The 20,897-nt window shown below is 39.3% G+C and overlaps 1 protein-coding gene across 1 annotated transcript in view; it reads right to left on the bottom strand.

Moving 5' to 3' along the window:
• The window catches only part of LOC149302836 (plexin-B2-like), a 30,601-nt gene extending 15,283 nt beyond the window's left edge, over positions 1–15,318 (bottom strand). Inside the window, exons 1-16 of the mRNA XM_089482010.1 lie at positions 14,218–15,318; positions 12,931–13,152; positions 12,283–12,405; positions 11,910–12,010; positions 9,638–9,764; positions 8,561–8,711; positions 8,234–8,351; positions 7,912–8,002; positions 7,439–7,465; positions 6,649–6,750; positions 6,239–6,328; positions 5,026–5,107; positions 4,187–4,344; positions 2,900–3,048; positions 1,989–2,097; positions 172–308 (exon numbers count right to left, since the gene is read on the bottom strand). Of these exons, the coding sequence (XP_089338136.1) occupies positions 172–308; positions 1,989–2,097; positions 2,900–3,048; positions 4,187–4,344; positions 5,026–5,107; positions 6,239–6,328; positions 6,649–6,750; positions 7,439–7,465; positions 7,912–8,002; positions 8,234–8,351; positions 8,561–8,711; positions 9,638–9,764; positions 11,910–12,010; positions 12,283–12,405; positions 12,931–13,152; positions 14,218–15,318 (2,888 nt within the window). The remainder of the gene's footprint in view (positions 1–171; positions 309–1,988; positions 2,098–2,899; positions 3,049–4,186; positions 4,345–5,025; positions 5,108–6,238; positions 6,329–6,648; positions 6,751–7,438; positions 7,466–7,911; positions 8,003–8,233; positions 8,352–8,560; positions 8,712–9,637; positions 9,765–11,909; positions 12,011–12,282; positions 12,406–12,930; positions 13,153–14,217) is intronic.
• Positions 15,319–20,897: the final 5,579 nt, after the last annotated feature.

Raw genomic sequence — 20,897 nt, 5'->3', positions numbered from 1 at the left:
CATTTCAGTGATTAGGTTTAATGTGGTATTTCTAGGGAGTTTTGTTATATATATTATTATATTATATATATATATTAAAGATTTTAACAATGCACATTGCTCCATTTCCATAGTACATGAACCGGGAAATGTCACATGCTCATGCACAACTACATTGTATTGCTTACTTACACATTACAGGCTACATCACCGAGCATCACTCTGATGTCATGCTTGGATCCGGTCATTAGATGGAAACCTGTTATTGTTATGTAAGTGCCACCGGCTAGCAAACCTTCAGCTGGTTTTATATCAGTAGGCTCTGGGTCCTGAAAGAGAAAAAGAAGAAAACATTAGATTTTTTTCAAGTACATCAATCTGATTGAGTTAATTCTCATTTAAGTGTCAAAGAGATTGCAAAAAGAACCTGATGCTTACGGCATCATGAGCTACCTCATTATCAAAATGGCACAAAATACATTTTGCTGTCTACCATTACTCTACACCTTCCATAAAATGCATGGTTACAGCTGGTGTTTTGGGCTGCATCATATTGACAAAATGTTGGCAACACATAAAACAAAAACCTGCAAATCATGGCTTGCACCAGCCCTGGAGTGCATGGTATATGATTAATGCATTTCCATTTCCGCAAAACAAGGCATTCACATGGACTCCACAATGAGCTGACCAGAGGACCGTTACGCAGGGAACACCCTGGGCTGCCAATAACGCATTACGCATCAGCTAAACCCAGCTGGCAGGTAGAAGCGAAAGCAGGATGGTTTTACCGCGTGTGCACAGCTTGTTATGAAGCAAGAACTCTACTTCTGGTCTGCTCGCTGATCTGGACTTTCAAAATCATAAGATGGAACAGTGACCGGAAGGCACACAGAGAAAGACACTGCCTGCTGTGGTGGGGCCGTTACTGATAATAACACCTCAGTCCTTTGATCTATGTTAGAATAAGTAGTTTTCCTATTCCTAATTAGTCTAAGAAGAAAAATATGAAGAGGAAATATGAAACAGATTATGCTACGCTACTCAAACTTTAGCTTTAAAAGGAAAAAAAAAATTACATGTCCTCGCCTAAGTTTACATTATTGATATGTAGATATTGCAAAATGAGTGCATTATTGGGTAGCAAAATATAAAGATACAGATAAATGTGCTTAGATGTTAGGTTTATAGGAAGCCCTGGATATAGAAAATGCTTGATAAAAAAAAGCTCATTATAGGATGCAACACACGGAACCAAGAAAAAAAATCCGACAGAAGCTGTGAGCATTTCCAAAAGGGCAGATGTCAGCTTTGATCTGCCGCTACCGTGCCAAAGAGAATCAGAAATTCCACACTTCCTGTACGCGTTCGGCAGACGGCCAAGAAAGTGCACAGCTTGCTGGTACCACCATCTGAAGATGACAGTATCCTTTAACACAAAGGAGGCACACAGCTCCGATCGGAAGAGGAGGCTGTGCCGCCGTGTCAGCATCAGTCTGCAGCTCACATCCTCATTTGCATTGCCTGCAGTCATGACACAAGCAGAGGAAGAGTCTCTGCAACCGAAATTGGGTAATCACAAACGACTCCTGCGCGATACTTGGGTGTCTTTCCTCAGAAACGTCAGGAGACAGAAAACGATAACAGTTCACAAATGTGATAGACTTGAGAGATACAATTACCCATTCAACTATGATTTAATTCACTCTCTTCCCATTTGGAATCAATGAATTCTTAATTCATACGCATCTCAAGAATATGCCAGGAAGAGGCTCTGAAAGTAACCTGCTTTCTGTAGCAATGTGACAGCGAAGCAAGACTTTGCATTACTTCCAATGGTATATGCATCTATTAACCTGGGTGATGGTACATTATCCTGTGACGCTTAAAACAATGCAGATGTAACCCCGTGTTTGGTGTATATTCAGTGCTTTCATTGCTCACTGTACAGAAATCAAGGATTATTAATAATAATAATTAATATGATGCTCTGTGGTTTAAACACTCACCTGGTAGATAAAGGTAAGAACATCTGGAGATGCCCCGTGCTTCTCTTTTATTTGTATTTGTATATTTCCCGACGTGGGTTCAGGGACACTTCCAACTATACACACAACTCTGCAGGAGGGGGAAAAGCATGACACATAGCTGCACATGGAAACCACTCCCTACCAATATATGTAATTAGATACACAGAATTAATAAAGGACATAAGTACAGGGTCGATGATAAGAATCAGTGTAAACTGTGTACTCTCCTACTACAAGAGGCACTCAAAAGCTTGTTTCGTTGGCCAGGTAAGTGTACTGAATGTGAACCTGGCTTTACTATTCCTCATCAACGGCTGAGCTCTATGCAGCATTTAAGCATGCTCCGCAGCCTTCCCCAACATCCAAGTACTATGCAAGGGATTTCCATTACTGAATTAGATTTTACTACAGCAAGACACTGACAACACTACATCTCACATGTCTCCTATGAAGCAGGAGGTGCTAGCTTATTAGCAGCTCAGCGCCGGACCACTGACAGACTAGAATGTTACACGTTTAAAGGCACGAGCTTGCAGATCTGTGTCATGTCTCACACCGAGACACTCTATTAACTTATTCCTGACAGAAAGAAGGTTTTTAGAAATCTATTGTTGGAAATACACCAGAACACGTATGCATATATGTTTACCTGCAAAGATAGAGCTATTATTTTATACTGTTCTGCTAGGAGGTTTACATCAGTCATTCGCGGGTGGATTGGTCCACAGAAAAGTGGGACAATGCAAGCTTTATTGGGGGGACATTTACAGATTGTTCTGAAACCTTGTATTTTCTAAGAAATAACTAAATTGGGAATGGGAATGATATAATATACTTTTTTCTTCTGCAGATGCTAAGTAAAGCAAGGCAAAGGCTGCTGCCACACATACCTGGTAGAAACAGAGTATAACTCCTTCACAAATCGGCATGGGACATCAGCAACCTTTATTTCTTCCACATCTTCAGGTCTTACTCCCAAATTTGACCCCATTATTGTCAGGAAAATACTACCCTTCAATGGAGCGGATTTGGGCTCAAACTACAAAAACATAAAACAATCAGGATTAGTAACATATACAATACCCATTACTTGACCTGGACATATTTCCCATGTAGCCTTCTAGCCATGTAAGCTGCTGAGGCAGCCCCAGAAGTTTAATGGTTGTTTCGCAGACTACTATTATTACATTTTATTTATATAACAGAGCTTCTTACGTTACACACGTAGAACATGACAACACTAGGACCGACAGACTAAGATTAGGTAAAGAGACCCCCCTGCTGAGGAACGAATACATCAACATAATGCAGCGGACTCAAATCCTGTACATTACCAAACGACTGCCACCTATACCCAAATATACGTTATTTCACAAGATTTCCCATTATGCGTAATCTGGCCATGCTGTGAACTTAGGTGCCACTCATGCCTTTAACTATGTTGCAAGTCGCCTCTGTTATAAGATACCATAACTCCAAAACATATCATTATCTCCTATAAGCACAGGCATTCCTCATACGATGCCTCTCACAGAGTTTAATATTGATCATTTCCTATATGAATTTGCAATGTCACTTGCCTTGTTACCTTTATGAGGAATACTAAGGCATCGCTGTTTAATGTTCTTAAATAAAAAAATAAAAAAAAAATATATGACTCAGCTGGAGTGATTTCTACTACAAATATATCTATCATCCAAAGACATGCTGAAAGCCTTTAATACAATCTGCATCTACAGGTTTGCAAGCATTCATCATAAAAATCAGCACACATAGCTAGAAAATGACTGCGCTGGCGATGCTGACTTAAGGCAACATATAAACAAGGCAATGCAGACATCACCTGGGACGGGAAGGATTATTTATATGCAGTCGGAGCGCAGCCAGAGAGGAGACTCTGCGGTGCTCTACACTTGTTCCTTCAGCTACGGGTATTGATTTGTTTCAAATTAAGCATAAGAACATCTACAGAAAACCAAAAAGCAGCCCAAAAAATCCCCAAAAATGTAACAGAAATACGACGCCTTATTTCCGTCTACTCCACGGCATTCTCTTTTAACCCTTAACAGGATTACTGGAGAGCTACATAATGTTCTTTGTTACAGCAATGGCCCTCAGGGAATCCAGATATATGGGAGACATGTTATTAATATATTAAAGGACTAGTCCATTCTTACATCCGTGATGACGGGAGCCGGACACTCCGAGGCAGGGGTTTCTTTGCACATGTCCCTGTAAACACACTTGTTGTTGCACCAGACGCACATATACTTGGGTTCAGCGGCGAGACATAAGCTGCAATCACTTCTTCCAAAAAAGCAGTTGTAAAGATTTACTAAAAATAAAGAGGAGAAAGCAATGAGCTTTAAGATAATATACACTTATGATGCTGAATGGGCTCAGCAGGTAACCACAGATACATTTTCAACGGTTTTCTCTTGGGTACCTTCTCCAAGGTTACTATAACAGGAAGAGAGCCAAAAACCCTTTCCATGAGCAATGTTAGCTCTGCTAGCAAGACTGATAATCACTGTAGGCAGCCTCTCACATGCCATAGGGGACATAGGGGAAATTAGGCTATCATTGGCACCCTATACAATCATATATACTTACACACTACAGCCCCAAAAAAGGGGCATTAAAGGGGGAGTCAAGCCTCAATGGCCTGGAAATAGTAAGTGAGAATGTACAGAATGTATATGTATTCATCTTTTGTGAGGCTGTCTGAGAAATAATAAAGTCCTTCAGCTATTTTAATGACAATCTGAATACTATTTTTAAAACGTAGGTCCTGCTATTTCCCATTTTCGCCGACACTTACAAAGGTTGCCAAAACCACGTCAAAGAAAGAAATATCGGTGGTAGATTAGGTCAGGTGTATGAACGGGATGAGACTTCCTCTCCAGTTCACCCTGGAGGTTGTGAAGAGGCAGTGCTTTACGTGAAGCTTTGAAGACTTTACGTTATGCGTCTTCCGTTCATCAATTTTACATTTGTTTAAAAAATGCACACATACCATTCAGTTTGCTGTCAATCTTCTTTTCATTCACTTTTATGTAAATATCCAGAGGAACAATTTCTTTATCTTGAACAGGGAACTAAAAAAACACAAATAAATAGCACAGCATTGTTTTACCCTAAACCTGTATTTGCTATGCAAACATATACATATATATACATATATATATATAAATTATACATACATACACACATCTCTAGGTATACTGCAGACACACTGCTCACAAGACGCATTAAATTACCATAACTTTAAAGCCACGATCTGAGAGATTCAGTTTGTTTTAAGGACAATCCTCTGAGCCTCACTGGTAATACAGTAAAAACAAGAACACTGTCCAAATGTGTTTGAGCCAAAGTGAAGGAATGACATCCTGGAAGCAGACACTTGGCAGCCTTGTAAAGGCATGTTTCATGTATAAGACAGTGGAACAGGACAAGCATTCATAATGATAACAAACACTAATGATACAGAAAATGGTAAACAAAGACGGATATGAAAAGTAGAGTGCATCGGTGATTCCTACATTCCTTAAATTAATTAGAAAGTGGACACGAAGGAAGCAAAGTGAACGGGAGATATCATTGTAAGAACAATTCCATCAAAAGGGAGAATAAAGATTACATAAAACGGCACAAATGACATCACTGTTACGCTGTGTTAGGCGGTATGTGGCAGGTAGAATTTTACCTCCGTCACAGTAAAGGGGACGAATTGTATTATATTGGCAGAGTTACAGACTATGTATCTGTTTATTAAATTGCCAGAGTACGCAAGAGCAGGATCCTCAACATTCTTGCATACAGCATCATCGGGTTGGCTTCTTACACTTCATGTTACATTACACATTGGAGCATGAGAGGGAATCCTGTCTTTCTGGAGTAATACAGTGCTGTACATTGTCCCTATTCCCCCACCCTCTACCTAGACTATGGAACGTGCTAACCATGGGAAGCGCCTGTACCTCCCCAGATTGCCTTGGATTTTCCAATCAGCTACCAAGTAAGAGCCAAGTGTTGGATATATTATCATCCATGCTTATTGCTAGCACAAAAAATTAACCATAATATACCCTTTAGAAAATCATTGGAAATATAAAAGGCACTGTATATAGTTAAAACTAGCAAGTATATTTCAAAGATTTGCAAGACTTAGGAACATTAGTTGCTAGAGCCACAATGACGTAATATAACTATTGTAATAGTGAAAATACCTCGGGAATGGAGAGGGAAAACATGCCAGCATCTTCTCTAACAGTAGACTTGAAGTTGAACTCGTCATTACCGGCACTAAAGATGTTACCCTACATTATTGAAAAGGAAAAAACAAAACAAAAAAAAAACAAAACAATACATGATTGGCGCTTAGTTAGGCAAGAAATAATCCAGAAAGCCTCGAGAGATAAAACACAATTGAATCCTGGAACAGGTTCATCCCTATGTTCACAAATCTTACTGGCCTCATGGTTTAGAAATAAAATAGTAGTTAACTGATTTTCACAACTCCATTATTACTATAAGGTCTACACTGCAGGATCAAGGCTTTCTTTTCCTCTTTTCAATTTATCATATGTACATTTTTTGGGAATTTCCAAACGCACTAACATTCCAGTTAAACATTTACCTGGAAGCGATCAAGGTTCTTCCCCATAAATTTGATGGTGGTTTTATGCTCCATTGGGATCTTCGAAGGGTCAGGCTGATAAAACTGAGGACAGTCATCTTCCTGAAATTTATCAAAAAGTAAAAAAATGGACATGTTTGTATAAAGAGAAATTGCAACCATCCAGGGGAGGTTATACGTTTCACATGATTAAACACAAACATTGACAAATACTATAGGCATTGACTATACTTGATATCGCCCTATCACTTTATCCGCAAGCAGATTGGCATGGCTTACCATACTTCCAAACCAGTGTTACCAGATATTATTTAAGAAGGTTTTAAACCGTAAACCAAAATGTTGAATTTCTGTAAGTTCCTCTAAAGCAACCAACCTGGTATTTTGCTTAACACAACATGTTACAAATACAAATTCAATCCAACCACGTAGGCTTTTTCCAAAAGCCAGACCAATGATTGTATCTCTTGCCAAACAAAAGCCACATTAATCTAAGTATAAAGAGTAAGTACATGTACCAAACTCTACATGCACATGGATATCTACATGCAGACTATGACATCGGCGATGCCCTTTCAGCAACCAAGACTAGGGTTTAAAAAGAATTAGGAATCCCTAGCCAAGCCCTGTAGGAAAGCATGGACTTTCACAAGACACGACCATTCCAGTGAGTGTATACTAGAAGGGGCAAAATGGGGCTTAATTTCACAGTTTGCTATTCCAACAAAGTTAAAGCAGGCACACAATGAATAGCACCAGTAACGGGCAGCCAACGAAGAAGAAAACTCACCGTTGTTATCACTCCTTCTCCAACCACCTGGAAAGGGGATAAGGTAGGTAGGTTAATAAGTACAGTGGAATAAGTTACTAAAACGATTAAGGGCATCAACAATTACTCCAATTTAAGGATTTCTTTCTGTTCACTACACAAAAAAAGCCTTGAGCTTTAACCACAAACGGCCAAAAATTGTATTAAAATGTACAAGGCGCTATAAGACCTGTAGAAGACCAAGGAGTCCAAGGTTTGCAAAGTTCAGCCTTTAGGGGCATAGTACCTTCAAAACACAAATTATTATTCATCTGGCTTTTTTTCATTTGCGTTTTTTTACTAAAGTACTTTATTTGATGCATGTCGGTGTGCTGCCATTTTGAAATATTTAGCGCCATTAACTACTTAATGTATATGGCTGTTGGGGGGCTAGGCAATACGTTGGAATACGCATGTACATGCACGATCCGTACCACGGTGACTGTGTGTCTTACCATGTCTGGGCTCGTAGGACTAAAGTCCACACATGTATGACTATTCACATTCCACTGACATTCCCACTGGCTATTCACACAGGAGATACATCTGCAAACAAAGCACATCAGGTTATACACGGTTTAATGTTTTAATAAAGCGGAAACAGGCAAGTCGTTATTGAAATGCCTAAACAACCAAAATCAAAAATTCTAACTTTTTTAATGGGCCACGTTATCCCTTCAAATCAGGCACCAATGCAGCACGCCATATGTTTATGTATAAAGGTTTCTATATTCCTCAACAGCAATTTAAAGTAACAAATGAAATCATTTTACTTACGGTAAGTTTTCAGAGAGATACATTGCCTTTTCACAGTTATAAAATGGATAAGAATAATTTGCAAAAAAAACAGGTTCATCTTTCTTGAAGTATAGATTGATAGTAACATTCACATTATCTGCGAGACAAAAACAATGTTTGGCGTTACCTAAATAGTTTAAACAGAACGTAACATAAAGCCAAAGACTGCTATATCGATCAGATTGTTTTCAAACCACCACCAAGTAAGCCATTAGAATAGGAAACGCACAGTTTTTAAAATGTTATTTCTAAAAATGTAGTTGAAAATTCATGTTTTAACACGCCAAAGTGCCAATGGGTACTTACCGTAGCCTTTTTCTATGGCAGGAGTGGCCTCTGGATGAGGGCATGAAATGGTCCCGTCTTTAAGTACCGCAGCATTAGTTGTACCTCCAAACTCACACATCAACTGGTCCTCGTCTTGTAATGTTATTGAGGGCACTACAGATAAGATAACCTACGCCAGAAAATGACATCATTGCACAGTCAGCGTTCTTTGCAGAATTCCATCGTCTCTTTTCAATATTTTAGTTCCACTAAACTTAACAGATGCACGTTTTTCACCGTCAAAAGTGAAACGTTCCCCTTACAGGATTGTTGGATTACACAACCAATTTACAAACGTAACCAGCTACGCAAGAACGGACTACTGGAAGATAAAGCTAGAAACGACACATGCAGAGCAACTGGTGCAAATATGGGAACTCAGAGCAGGGAAGATATATTTCCATGAATGATGGCACAGAAATACATGAAATGAGAAACAAGCTGAACTATTTTAGGACTTAATCTTTCCATACAAAGAAAATTGTAGTGCACGGCACACCAGTTAAAGATAAAGATGCTCTTGCTTGCCTTGATCCCAGCTCTGTGTTTTGGAGGCAATGGAACTCTTGGAAAAGTAGAAATTGGAGCTCTATTACTATCGTTGGTAACATTGTGCCGCCAAAAGGGCAATAAAGCCAATAAACTGAACAAAAAGTTTAAAAAGGGCACAAAAAAAGGAGCCTCAGCAACCAGAAAAAAACAAAACTTTTAATGAATAAATAAAACACAATTTACTGTACAGACACGCAGTACAGAATTCTCTGTACTAATAAGGGACTGTTATCAATACAATAGAGAGTGTTAGCATCTTTAGTGTTACAGGACTATATGTATTGGTTAAACCTGTTAAACACTTGTATACACACAGTATAGCTTGTGTGGATGTTTTAACTCGTTTAAAATTAGTTTGGATTTTAACTTTCTTCCCCCTCTTGCTTTTAAAATAAAAAATAAAAATTGTGTGACATTAAGAGCCATCATAAATCATAATTACCACTATACAACAAATCATATGGTAGCAAATAACAATATACAGAGCCTAATCATAACGCTCACCTTGTCGAGTGCCACTACACTCATGTTCTGCGGCGACGCACTCTCCACTTTCATGCAGAGTCCTGCGCGACTCCACAGCCAATGGTTCGGTTCAGCGGCCCTCGCACAGTCAGCCTTCAGCGAACATCTACCAAGAGTTGAGAATCAGTTGAACAATCATATAAAGCGCTTGCATGTTTCTAATATTTGATACAATAGTATGTTTTATAGATCTCTAGACCACACTTGTGCATTATTCATATCCCTGGGGTAATCAATGATGAGAGAGACAATGCACCATGTTAGAGGGCCTGCCTTCTGATAAATTCCCTAAATTACACAGTAACTGTACACGGTGTGCTGCAACATGGTGACTATAAGAGAATCCTCAGCCGCACCACACCGATCTCCCTGTGCTGCAAATCGATCATCAGAAGTGTTGGTGGACCCATGCAGCAAGGTGCTAGCGGGTACAACTCACATTCTCTTCTAATCATCCCACCCTTCATCACCGATGCACAAGGACAATAACTGTAGCACATTATTACAGCCGGAGAGAAAATTGTACATGGGGGGGGCGCAAACCATCAAGGATAGGTCCTGTTTGGCTGTTTGGTGTTACTGCTAATTGGAACGGATAGCACGCCCGGGTGAATTCAATCTGCTCTATAAGGCTCAGCACATTTCTTTTCTTAGCGTAGATCACTTTTTTCATGTGCCACCATACATACGATATTTACTTGCACTTCAGTTTGTATAGAATATAGATTCTCTTTTTTTTATGCACTGTAGCACAGTCTCAAGCATGTCCGCTATGGATTAATGCAACTGTCCATATAGACATGAAAGCACTAAAACACATGCTTACAGTAACATGAATTAGATGAGCTTGTGCAGCCCACCTACTAGAGCAAACCAGGTCTGAAATGCTTCTCCGTGACCGAGGACTGCTTTCATTCAATACCTCAACCTAATAAAGAGGAGGCTATTTTTCCCCCAATTACTTTTTAACATTTTCATGCTGAAACAGAACTTTATGGAGGTAACACTTGCTCTGTACTCCTATTACCAAATTTTCTACCTTCTGTAAATACCGTATTTGCTTGATTATAAGACGAGGTTTTTTTCAGAACATTTGCTCTGAAAAATACCCCTCGTCTTATAATCGGGGTCGTCTTATAATCAGACCTCAAATAGGTCTCTATCTCCATCGCACAGACCTTCCCCAGCTGTCAGAGATCAGAGTTCACCGCACCGGGGAATTGTCTCTGACAGCCGGGGAAGGTCTGCCCCGCTGCTAACCGCACCACCTTCCGGCTGCAGCTGAAGTCTACACGCTGTCTACATGCTGCCCGGGAGTCAGAAGCACCGGTAAGTTTTTATTTGGGGGGTGTTAAATGGGGGGGCATAAGGCATTTCTGTAGGCAGAATGCTCTATGATATGCCTTTTAACCCCCTTAATGCCAATCTGCCTCCAGAAATGCCTTTTAACCCTCTATACGCCACTCTGCCTCCTGAAAAGCCTTATACCTCCCTATATGCCACTCTGCCCCATAATATGCCTTTTAACCCCCTAAATGCCAGAGTGGCATATAGAGGTATAAGGCATTTCTGGAGGCAGAGTGGCACAAAGGGGGTCAAAAGGCATATCATGGGGCACAGTGGCGTATAGAGGGTTAAAAGGCATATCAAGGGGCACAGTGGCATTTAGAGGGTTAAAAGGCATATCATGGGGCACGGTGGCATGTAGGGGGTTTAAGGCATTTATGGGGCAAGTGACAAGCCTGGGGGCAGATGTGCATAACTAGGGGGCAGGTTGGAAATAAAAACAAAATATTTTTCTCAATCATAGCTTTTATTAAAATAGTTTAGATGAATTAACATTTACTGGTAAGACTTTTTTCCTATAGGGTCGTCTTATATTCAGGCTTTTTCTTTTTTTTCCTAAATTACTATTCAGATTTTGGAGGGTCTTCTTATAATCGAGCAAATACGGTATATAAGAACTCATTAGGTTGTCAGCCTGGTCTTATGTGCACGTTGGCCTAAAGGCTACTCCATTCAGGATTGCTGAATTCATCTCAACCAATTCTGCTTGGAGTATAAGCCACTTAACCACCCACCTTACAGGGATGTAATATAATACACATTATGCAATAAGCAGAAAGTAGCTCTCTACACGCATCTACTGCTCTCAAATGTTTTTGTTATTTAAGGAAAAGGAAATGCTGCAGGATACATGCTTTATAGTTTATAAATTTAACGCCAATAAAATCTCCAGTTCTTGACTCACTTTCCTTCCAGCACACACCAGCCGCAGTAAGGATCTTTAGCTTGAACACACTCGTTGCAGTCTGAGTATCGATGACAGTCCTGGACGGGAACACGATACACCTTGCGAGGAAGAAAACATTTTGTAAAAGTTGGGTTTGCAAACGCCGAATAGGTTTTAAATGCATTAAAAATGCACAGATTAAGCAAGGCTGAAGTTGTTCCGTAGTCCGAGTACTTGCTTTTACAAACATTAAATATTTAATGTACAATGTCTCAAATCTAACATTGTGATAGGCACACAGGCATTTAATTCCACACAATATTATTGTTAACATTTTACATCTATAGTCAATATAGGTTAACTAATTGGTAGTTAAATATCGGTGGATTACCTTTTTCTTGGTCATCACATATATGTTTTCTTCAGAAGCATCAAAAGCAATTCCGTTCTTCACTGCACTGTTAGTATCGAAGGACACGGTCCTGTATTCTCTAGACTGTTCTCCCAGAAATGCCTGTAATTAGGGACAACATTATAAAATATATATACACACACACACACACTGTTAAACTGGTCTTTAGAATGCTTATACTAACACATTAGGTTTTATAAAGGTCCGGACTACCTACGACTATTACTGGGGTGGTGTATATTAGGTCAACTGGTCCTTCAACCTTAACTGGGGAGACATTGTCTGCAGTCTGAAAACCAGGAGTAAACAGGACTTTGCATCGGTGTGCAACATAAAATTACAACAGTACACTGAATGTAAATATACTATTGTGTACAAGTAAAAATAAGAGCAAAGAAATCATAGAAACACTATGTATCCATAAAATTAGTGGATTACTTAATGTTCTACTGAAGAGCAGAATAATTGCAAAATTGTGGTCTGGCTTAGTTGTGGTTTAGCCTTAGGTATAACCTTAAAACAAAATAAATACTGTTTGGGGATATCCACGACAGCTATCTTTTGTAACTAGGCCTTAGTGATGAAAGCAACATGCACCCTTTGTTGACCAATGTCTTAAAAACAGACGCATAGTAGATATATTTTACCAAAGTTTGCAAGAATTACCTTCACAAGTTTTCCTTCAGCTGTCCCCAAAAACCCAATGGTGTGCTCATTCTCCACGGAGACAGCGACTGAGGTATATGGATTATTCTCTCGCACCAACACTGGCTCCGCAACCACTCCATCCCGGCACTCCAAGGGGTAGGGCAGGTGCTCAGAGCCACACGGGTAGGTTGCTGCTGAATTCTTCATTCAAGTAAGAGAAAGACAACAGAAATCAGTGCAAATTGCCCCACAGTGTACAGCGACCCACCACAGTCTTTGTTGCCATAATTTAGCAAAGTAACACGAGCGTTAAAATTCATCAAAATGGGGATACGGGTTGACAGAGTGGGGGTAATCCATAGGGGACTCAAAGCGTCTCAGAGATGGAAAGCAGAAGAATGTTATATATATTATACACGATATTGTGTTTCATTTAGTGCAATCTGGTTATTCTTTAACCTCGAATTGTTGCTGGTAAACTTAAGAAAAACAAAAAAAAGCAAAATCGCTAAAGCTTGCAGCATAGAAATTCTTTCGTTTCAGACTTTCCAGTAAATTGATGTTTCTGCTCGGTTTAGTAATTAAGGTGGCCTTCTGAGTAATTACGTTATTTTTAGTGCCTTCAAAATAATTACAGCTCACGTAAAAATGCAGCTTTCATCCTGCAAGTTTATTCCGCAAACATTAAAATCCCAGCTGCTTTTACGTTTCCGTTTGTAGAATGCGGGCAGGGTTTATATTATTCAGCATCGCTGGTTTGTAAGAATAAAATAGATAACAGAGCCCACTTCAGGTAGAGGAAACAAAGTGTAATTGATATTATATTTTGAGCAGATATACTGCGCACATCCATTGACCGGGACGGACGCATACACAATCCGCCTATAGCCATACTTGGGAAGGGTTAAACTGTAGTATGTATATTAATCATTTATCTCACTCTCGTTACACTAAGATTTCCTCTGCAACTTAAGAAATACAAAAAAATACAAAAGGCCACACAGCAACAGCCACGCATATACGTAGAATCATCCTCCATGTATACATGCCAAGTATTTAGTGACTGGTTGACACAATGTCATAACCAATTAGACAAAAGGAAGGCAAAAGTAAACAGCATGAGGCCAACAATCCATCTGACATGTGGATACATCTCAAACAATGGCCTTGAAGACAAATACTTCCCCGTTAAGAATGTACAGCACACAACACTCAAAGAATGCTTGTGTAGCACAGCGGTGGAAACTCTACTGCCACGAGACCTACCTCTGATCGTCCTCCGCATTTGATCTCAGCGCCAAACGGCTTGAAAAAGATCTTCTTCCCATCTTTGTAGACATGCTCCGATTTACTACTGTAACACACATTCCTGTTCTCTTCTAATTTTGCATTAATGTCTTTCAGTGAAAACATACAAAGGGCAGTTTTCTCCTTATCTTGAATAACTTTACTGAAAACCCCAAAAAGAACTTTCCCTCTTCCAGATGGTTTGAAGACAGACTGCGCCAGTTCCTCCCCTGGTGTGGTAATGAAGACCGAATGGCAGACGTTGTAAATCACACCCTCTTTGTCTTTGCACTGAAGATCCATTTCAACGTAAGAGTAATAGTTGAAATCATTTTTACACAAACGGGAAATCAGGGTGATGTTTTCGTTGGAATTCTTGTCCACCCGGGTGGAAATAAAGTAAACAAAATTGTCGTCCTCGAAAGCTGTAACAAATTGCTGAACGTTTATAGAAATAGAAACAGATTTGAAGGTTGCGGAGTCCATGAAAGTCTCAAAGGGGCCTTTATCATCATGCTCATCAAGTATTCTGGTGCTAATGATAATTCCATTGTCGTGCTGGCCATTGCCCTTGCCAACAAACAGAACCCTTGGCCCATTTTCGGACATGTTTGCAACCAAGCCCACAGTTGTAATTTTTTCAGAGATACTTGCAACAAAAGACTTTTCTCCCCTGCTGTCATCGTACGAAATTACTTTGGAAATATTGTCCATGGACCGCAGCGAGCAGATTCCTTTGAAGATGCTTCCACATACAACAATCCTCTCGTTAGGCACATCTAATAAAAGCAGTTTATTGTAATTGGGGGTGAGTATGGCATTCGGACACTGGATAGCATCTATGGGTGGAGTGCAAGTTATCTTGTCAAGTCTTGGACCTGTGGTATCATTAATCTGCAGTTGAAGTGCTTCAGAAAGTTGATACAAACGGTTAATTGCGCCTACATAAACGGTACCAGTGTTCTTATTAACCGTTAAGTGATTTAATTCATTGTCACTGGAAAATGAATTAAACACTTCCGCGTTTGACACGAATATGATACAGCTCAAGATGCTCACAGTGTGAATCCATGCAGCCATGTCTGGGCAAAACCTAAAAAAAGAAAGAAAAAATTCAATAAAAAAATAAATATATTTTAAAAAAATAAAAAAATAAAAAAATTAAATATATATATACACATACATAAACACACACACCCTCAATAGGGCCATAAGATATGTAGTTGGCTCTAAAAGGATTCTAATGAAAAGTAACCAAAGCGACATGCCAAACTTGGTTGAAAACATCCGCCATATTTCTAGGACACTGAAAATTAACATTTGGTTTAGATGGCAAACAAACATGAACATACTAGAAATGTTGTACGTTCAGCAACGCAGTGCCAAGTAGGACAACTGTTTTATGTTGGCAGCAATTAGCAGGTTCATGCAGAGGGTGCCTGGCTTCCATATAGCAGTTTCCCAGAGTAGATGGCCAGGAATTTCAGTCATTTCAATAATATAACGTTTCCACTCCTACGTACCGTTTGGCACCACGTAAAGGATATATAGGGGGGAAAAAGCATTTAACCGGACAGACTGAGCAGCAGGTATCCGTGTGGTGTGGTGGAGTATTATATTTGGTAACAGACGCATCTCAAACTATGAGAAATGGCATCTGCCCTTTATGAAAAACAAGGATTTATTCTCAGTGCTGTAACATACTTTACCTCTGAATCAATTTGCTAAATTGCCACCATTTCTGGGGTTACTGTTACAGTTAAGGATGTATATTCTGAGTTTTATATTGGGGGTAAACATCTACACCTTTGAACACTCTAGCGGGAAGGAACAAGGTTAAATGGAACGCATTTATCATTTCTTTAAATGGATGGGCTAATTTGTGGCTTGGTCAGTCATTGGAATGGTCCCTCTTAATAAATAAATAAAAATGTATTTAAAAATTGTATTAAAAACTAAAATTAGATTGTAATAAAATTGAATGACATTTGAAAGCCTCCATGCATATGTATAACTGAACGCTATATAAAATTACACCAGTAACAAATGAATAGGACAGAAAATATGCTTATACGTGTTTATCTGATAACCCATATAGCTTTATACATGATTATATATATACGATCTGTCCTTTCATACAAACTGAATTACAGATACCTTGTGATCATTGAAACCTGAGGGAAGGGTATAGATCATATATACCGGTAAAAAGGAAAACTAAACCTTGCTAAACTGCCAAGATGGCAAAGTAAATGTCAGATCTGTATTGTCACGTGCACCTACCGACCCGTAACGACAATTCCCACACCGTGGAAGTCAACCCTATGGAAATCTATGCATATACCCTCCATTCTGCTGCGAAAGCCTGATTCAGCACTAATATTTAATGGACACAAAGGCTATGATCACCCATTATTTAACAGCAACCGATACCAAGAACTGTACAATAAAGTTAGACATAACAGTTAAACAGGGACAGATGGCTGTGCAGAATATATTATTTATATATATATAATATATATATATATAATATTCAGCTCTCTAATTATCTCACAAAGTCAGGGATTATCAGAGGGACTCAGGGTGCAGGCTAGCAGCCGCCGCCATTCTTCACATTTGCAGTCTCCCCCCCCTGCTTTCTTTTCAAAATGGTTGCCATGGAAACACATACTCCACAGTTCCCCTGAGAACTCAACTCAAAATCCAGCGCAAGATAAAATGAAATATTTACCGGGTTGCTGGCATTTCCTAGTGGACTGCAACTGCCCCAATCAATAAGCCTCTAACTAGTAAGGTCTCTATAGCCCGGAACCACCCTAGGCATCGTCTGAATCTCTGAGAACGCATAGCGTACCAGACAGCAAAAGTACAAAAGTACTTAAACCCTGGACGGCACAACAGTTTATTATTGTATGTTTCTACAGAGAGAAGTATGGAATACAAATCACTGAAATAAGACATTGTGACAGAGGCGCACACGGTATTAACACAGGTAGTGAGTAGAATCCTATGGGAGGCTTTTCAAATTTAGTATACATATATATATACATAAATACATACATACATACACACACATATATACATACACACACGTAAAACGACTAGGAGGGACATGAGGAATCGGGAAAGATCTGTATTCCGTTAGCCGATTCTAGGACTGAGCAACAGATGCATGTAAAACTATCTGACTTTCCCCACAGTAGGGATTAGGTTGCATAGTTGATTCAAAGTCATGGAATGATTTCATGTAGGATATTTATCTTCTAGGAGACGAAAGAATTTAGCCCTAGTGCAATACACCCCACAGATCAGCCATTGCTTTAAGCAAAATGGCCGACCTTCTCAGCCTTAGTGGCAAGCATTTTGTACACGTTCCTTTCGGCTACCGAGTATTGAACAGGGCAGGGTAGTGTATACTGCGTGTGTTCTCTAAGCATGTTTTAAGCCTATGAATTAATAGTTCCAGCCCTCTTCTAAACAAGAACGCAGTCCCTATATCTCAGAGGGCTCATTAATAAATAGAACAACTAGAAATCAAAGGAGCTCAGGAGTTAATGTCCTGTCGGCCTCTGGATATTATTCCCGAACAAAAAGCAAACAATTCTCATATTGGCCATTTTATCCAGGACACATTTATCTGCTGACCAGCACATGTAAGCGCTATCCAACATTTTGTCGAGTGAAGAAACCAACAGTGCAGAATCAACTGCTTGACCAACAAGTCCATAGTGCGAGTTAATACATACCACCCGATAGCACGAGAAAATTGGAATAAAAAAAAGCCAGTGAGATAACCCTACTTATCATGCACGCCAAATGCTTTGTATTAGTACATTTATGAACAGAATCTCACTTTGCATGCGGAGGTCCGTCACGCTACAGGACTAACTCACTCCTGAGATACTCGAGCTAGTAGAAGGTTGGAGCGAGCCTCATCTGTAAATGCAGCACACCTTTATTCTCTACAAGAAACAGATCTTTCTCTATCTTTGTTGAGGACCATTACTTAAACCAGACCTGACCACAATTTTAAACCTATGTTAAATAAATGATTTGGAAAGACATGATTAATATTTATTTACAAAGGGAAGGTGAGAAGTCCCAAAGCCAACGTGTGCCGTTACAGTTTAGCAATAACTGAAATAAATCAGTACTGTCCATGACATTTCCCAGAGTTGCTGCCTGTATTTGGGGTCTAACCACAGCAAACCAGAACAATTTACAGTAATCTGGTTTAGAAATGCTACAGTCTGTCAGTGTCACATACCAAATTCCTTTAGGATCTCGCTACAAGGAGCAGGAAGTCCCACACACAGCACCATACCTCCCCCCTTTAAATGCCCATAGGGAGATGTGTGCTAGTTTCCAGAAACTGGGGACAAGGAAAAATCTGCACAAGCAACTTAAAACTGAAAAAGGTGCAATCCGCTTGCAAGGGGTTAAACGCAAGACTAGATACTAAATATTTCACACTGTTATAATTATATATTATCTTTATTTTCTAATACAGATTACTTTGGAGCAAATTAGGGTTTCCAGGACGACAATGATCTCGGTAGCATTAAATTCACATTAATATCATAGTAATTTACACTTGAGCTTTCTTTTTTTTTGTGTTAATTTTCACATTTTAGGTCCAGAAACCTCTTATTGTAAGACTTGACCTCCAAATTAATACCCCATCCACCACCTTTCATTTTTTTTTTTACAACAGGAAAAATCTGTGATGTAAAATATGTACACTGAATCTAGTTCATCAGTATTATCTGTAAAGATTTGCTTGTCCATACACAAGCACCAAGCAGATGAAAAAGCATTTGTTGATTTGGAAGGTTATAAAGAGCTTGCTGTACCCCCATGTAAAGCCATGAGAACATTTTTGGTGCTTTATAAAACAGAACATTTTTTTTTTAATTTTTTTTTTGGAGAGCAGTAACAACAGCTTGCCCAAGGGATTCGATTCTGTTCCTTATTATTGAAATGCTGTGTTTGGTATCATGTTCCAACAAATGGACGTACTTCAGGAAAGCAAAGTTAAATACGGGGTACATGGGGAATTGGTACCGTTGCCCTTTCATTTAAAAGGTCTAGACCTTTAAGGTATAACATTTTACTGATGACAAGAAAGATCTGTAGCTAGGTGGACTTTCCCAAGGGCAAAATGACAGAAGATTGGAAGTGATGTCTGATTTTAATGTGGGTTGGTAACGTCACAAAGGATTGTGCAAGGCAAGCATATTTACAGCTAAGAGCATTTAGCAACGGAATTAAAAGTAAAGAAATCAGGCCGCCCATTTAGAATACGGTCTACACAACCGGAGAACAATCTCTAACAAATAAACAAAAAAAAAACAACACCAGAATGTAGGCCAAGAGTAACTACAATGGTACAAATGTTACAAAATAATATACATTGATGAATTGTAGAGGCGAGGATTATATATATATTTAAAATACTGAAAATACTGTTTTCACAAATACTTTGCTTTACGGGTTACTCATACTAGCCAATGCTAATAAAAGGAGACTAGAAGTGGCGCTACTTAATTGTGAGGCCCTCAATCCCAACAAAAATGCAGATATAAAATATCCTAATATTACCTGCACACAATGTTTTATTAGTTTATAGTTATGATCATATCTGGGAACTCCCAGGTTGTTTCCAAGATACACTGTACGAACAATTGAGACACCTGACCATTACACCAACAGGGACTTTGATGACACGGCATTCTAGTTACATAGACATTAATATGTAGTTGGCCACCCTTTGCAGGTATAACAGCTTCCACTCTTCTGGGAAGCCTTTCCACACCATTTTGAAGTTTGGGGAATTATTGCCCATTCATCCAGTAGAACATTGTGAGGTCAGGCACTGATGTTGGAGGAGAAGGCCTGGCTTGCAATATTGGTTGTCGTTCATCCTAAAGGTGTTCGATGGGGTTGAGGTCAGGGCTCTACGCGGACAAGTCAAGTTCTTCCACACCAAACTCATCCTACCATGTCTTTATGCTTTGTGCACTGGGGCACAGTCATGCTGGAATAGAAAAGGACCTTCCCACAAAGTTTAAAGCATAGCATTATCCAAAATGTCTCCCTTGAGCATGCCAACACATTTTGGACAATGCTAGGCTTCCAACTTTGTGGGAACAGTTTGGAGAAGGCCCTTTTCTATTCCAACGTGACTGCGCCCCAGCGAAGGATGCTAGACTAAGTTTACAATTTTAAAATACAAAAACACACAGAAGAAAGCCCTGCGCTCAAATTCCCATCACTCTTGGGCGGCAGCAACGGCTACAGTATTCATCAGCCCAGCTCTATCCCAAATCCCTATGCTTATTTAGACATCCCATTTGTCTAAATAAGCATAGGGATTTGGGATAGTGCGCAGGTAACTATTTTTTGGTGTTTATTCTAAGTTTACAATTTGTACTATTTATGCTCTACAAATTTGTTTCAAAGTCTTTTGGTTTTGACTGTCATCACATTATTTGACCTATTAGGTCTACAGCTTTATGTGCGTTACTTAATTGTGTTGAAAACCCCCACATTAGGTTTTGAATACTTAATATTCCTCAGTAAACCTTAGGACCAAACCACCATCTGTATTTATTGCAATTGTTTTTCATCCATCACTATGGATTGAATATACGTGGAAT

The sequence above is a fragment of the Sceloporus occidentalis genome, unplaced genomic scaffold (assembly GCF_023333645.1).
Source record: "Sceloporus occidentalis isolate IW3139 unplaced genomic scaffold, rSceOcc1.0.p SCAF_17, whole genome shotgun sequence".
NCBI lineage: Eukaryota > Metazoa > Chordata > Lepidosauria > Squamata > Phrynosomatidae > Sceloporus > Sceloporus occidentalis.
Note: the sequence above shows the minus strand (reverse complement) of the source record. Positions and strands in the feature narration are given on the sequence as shown.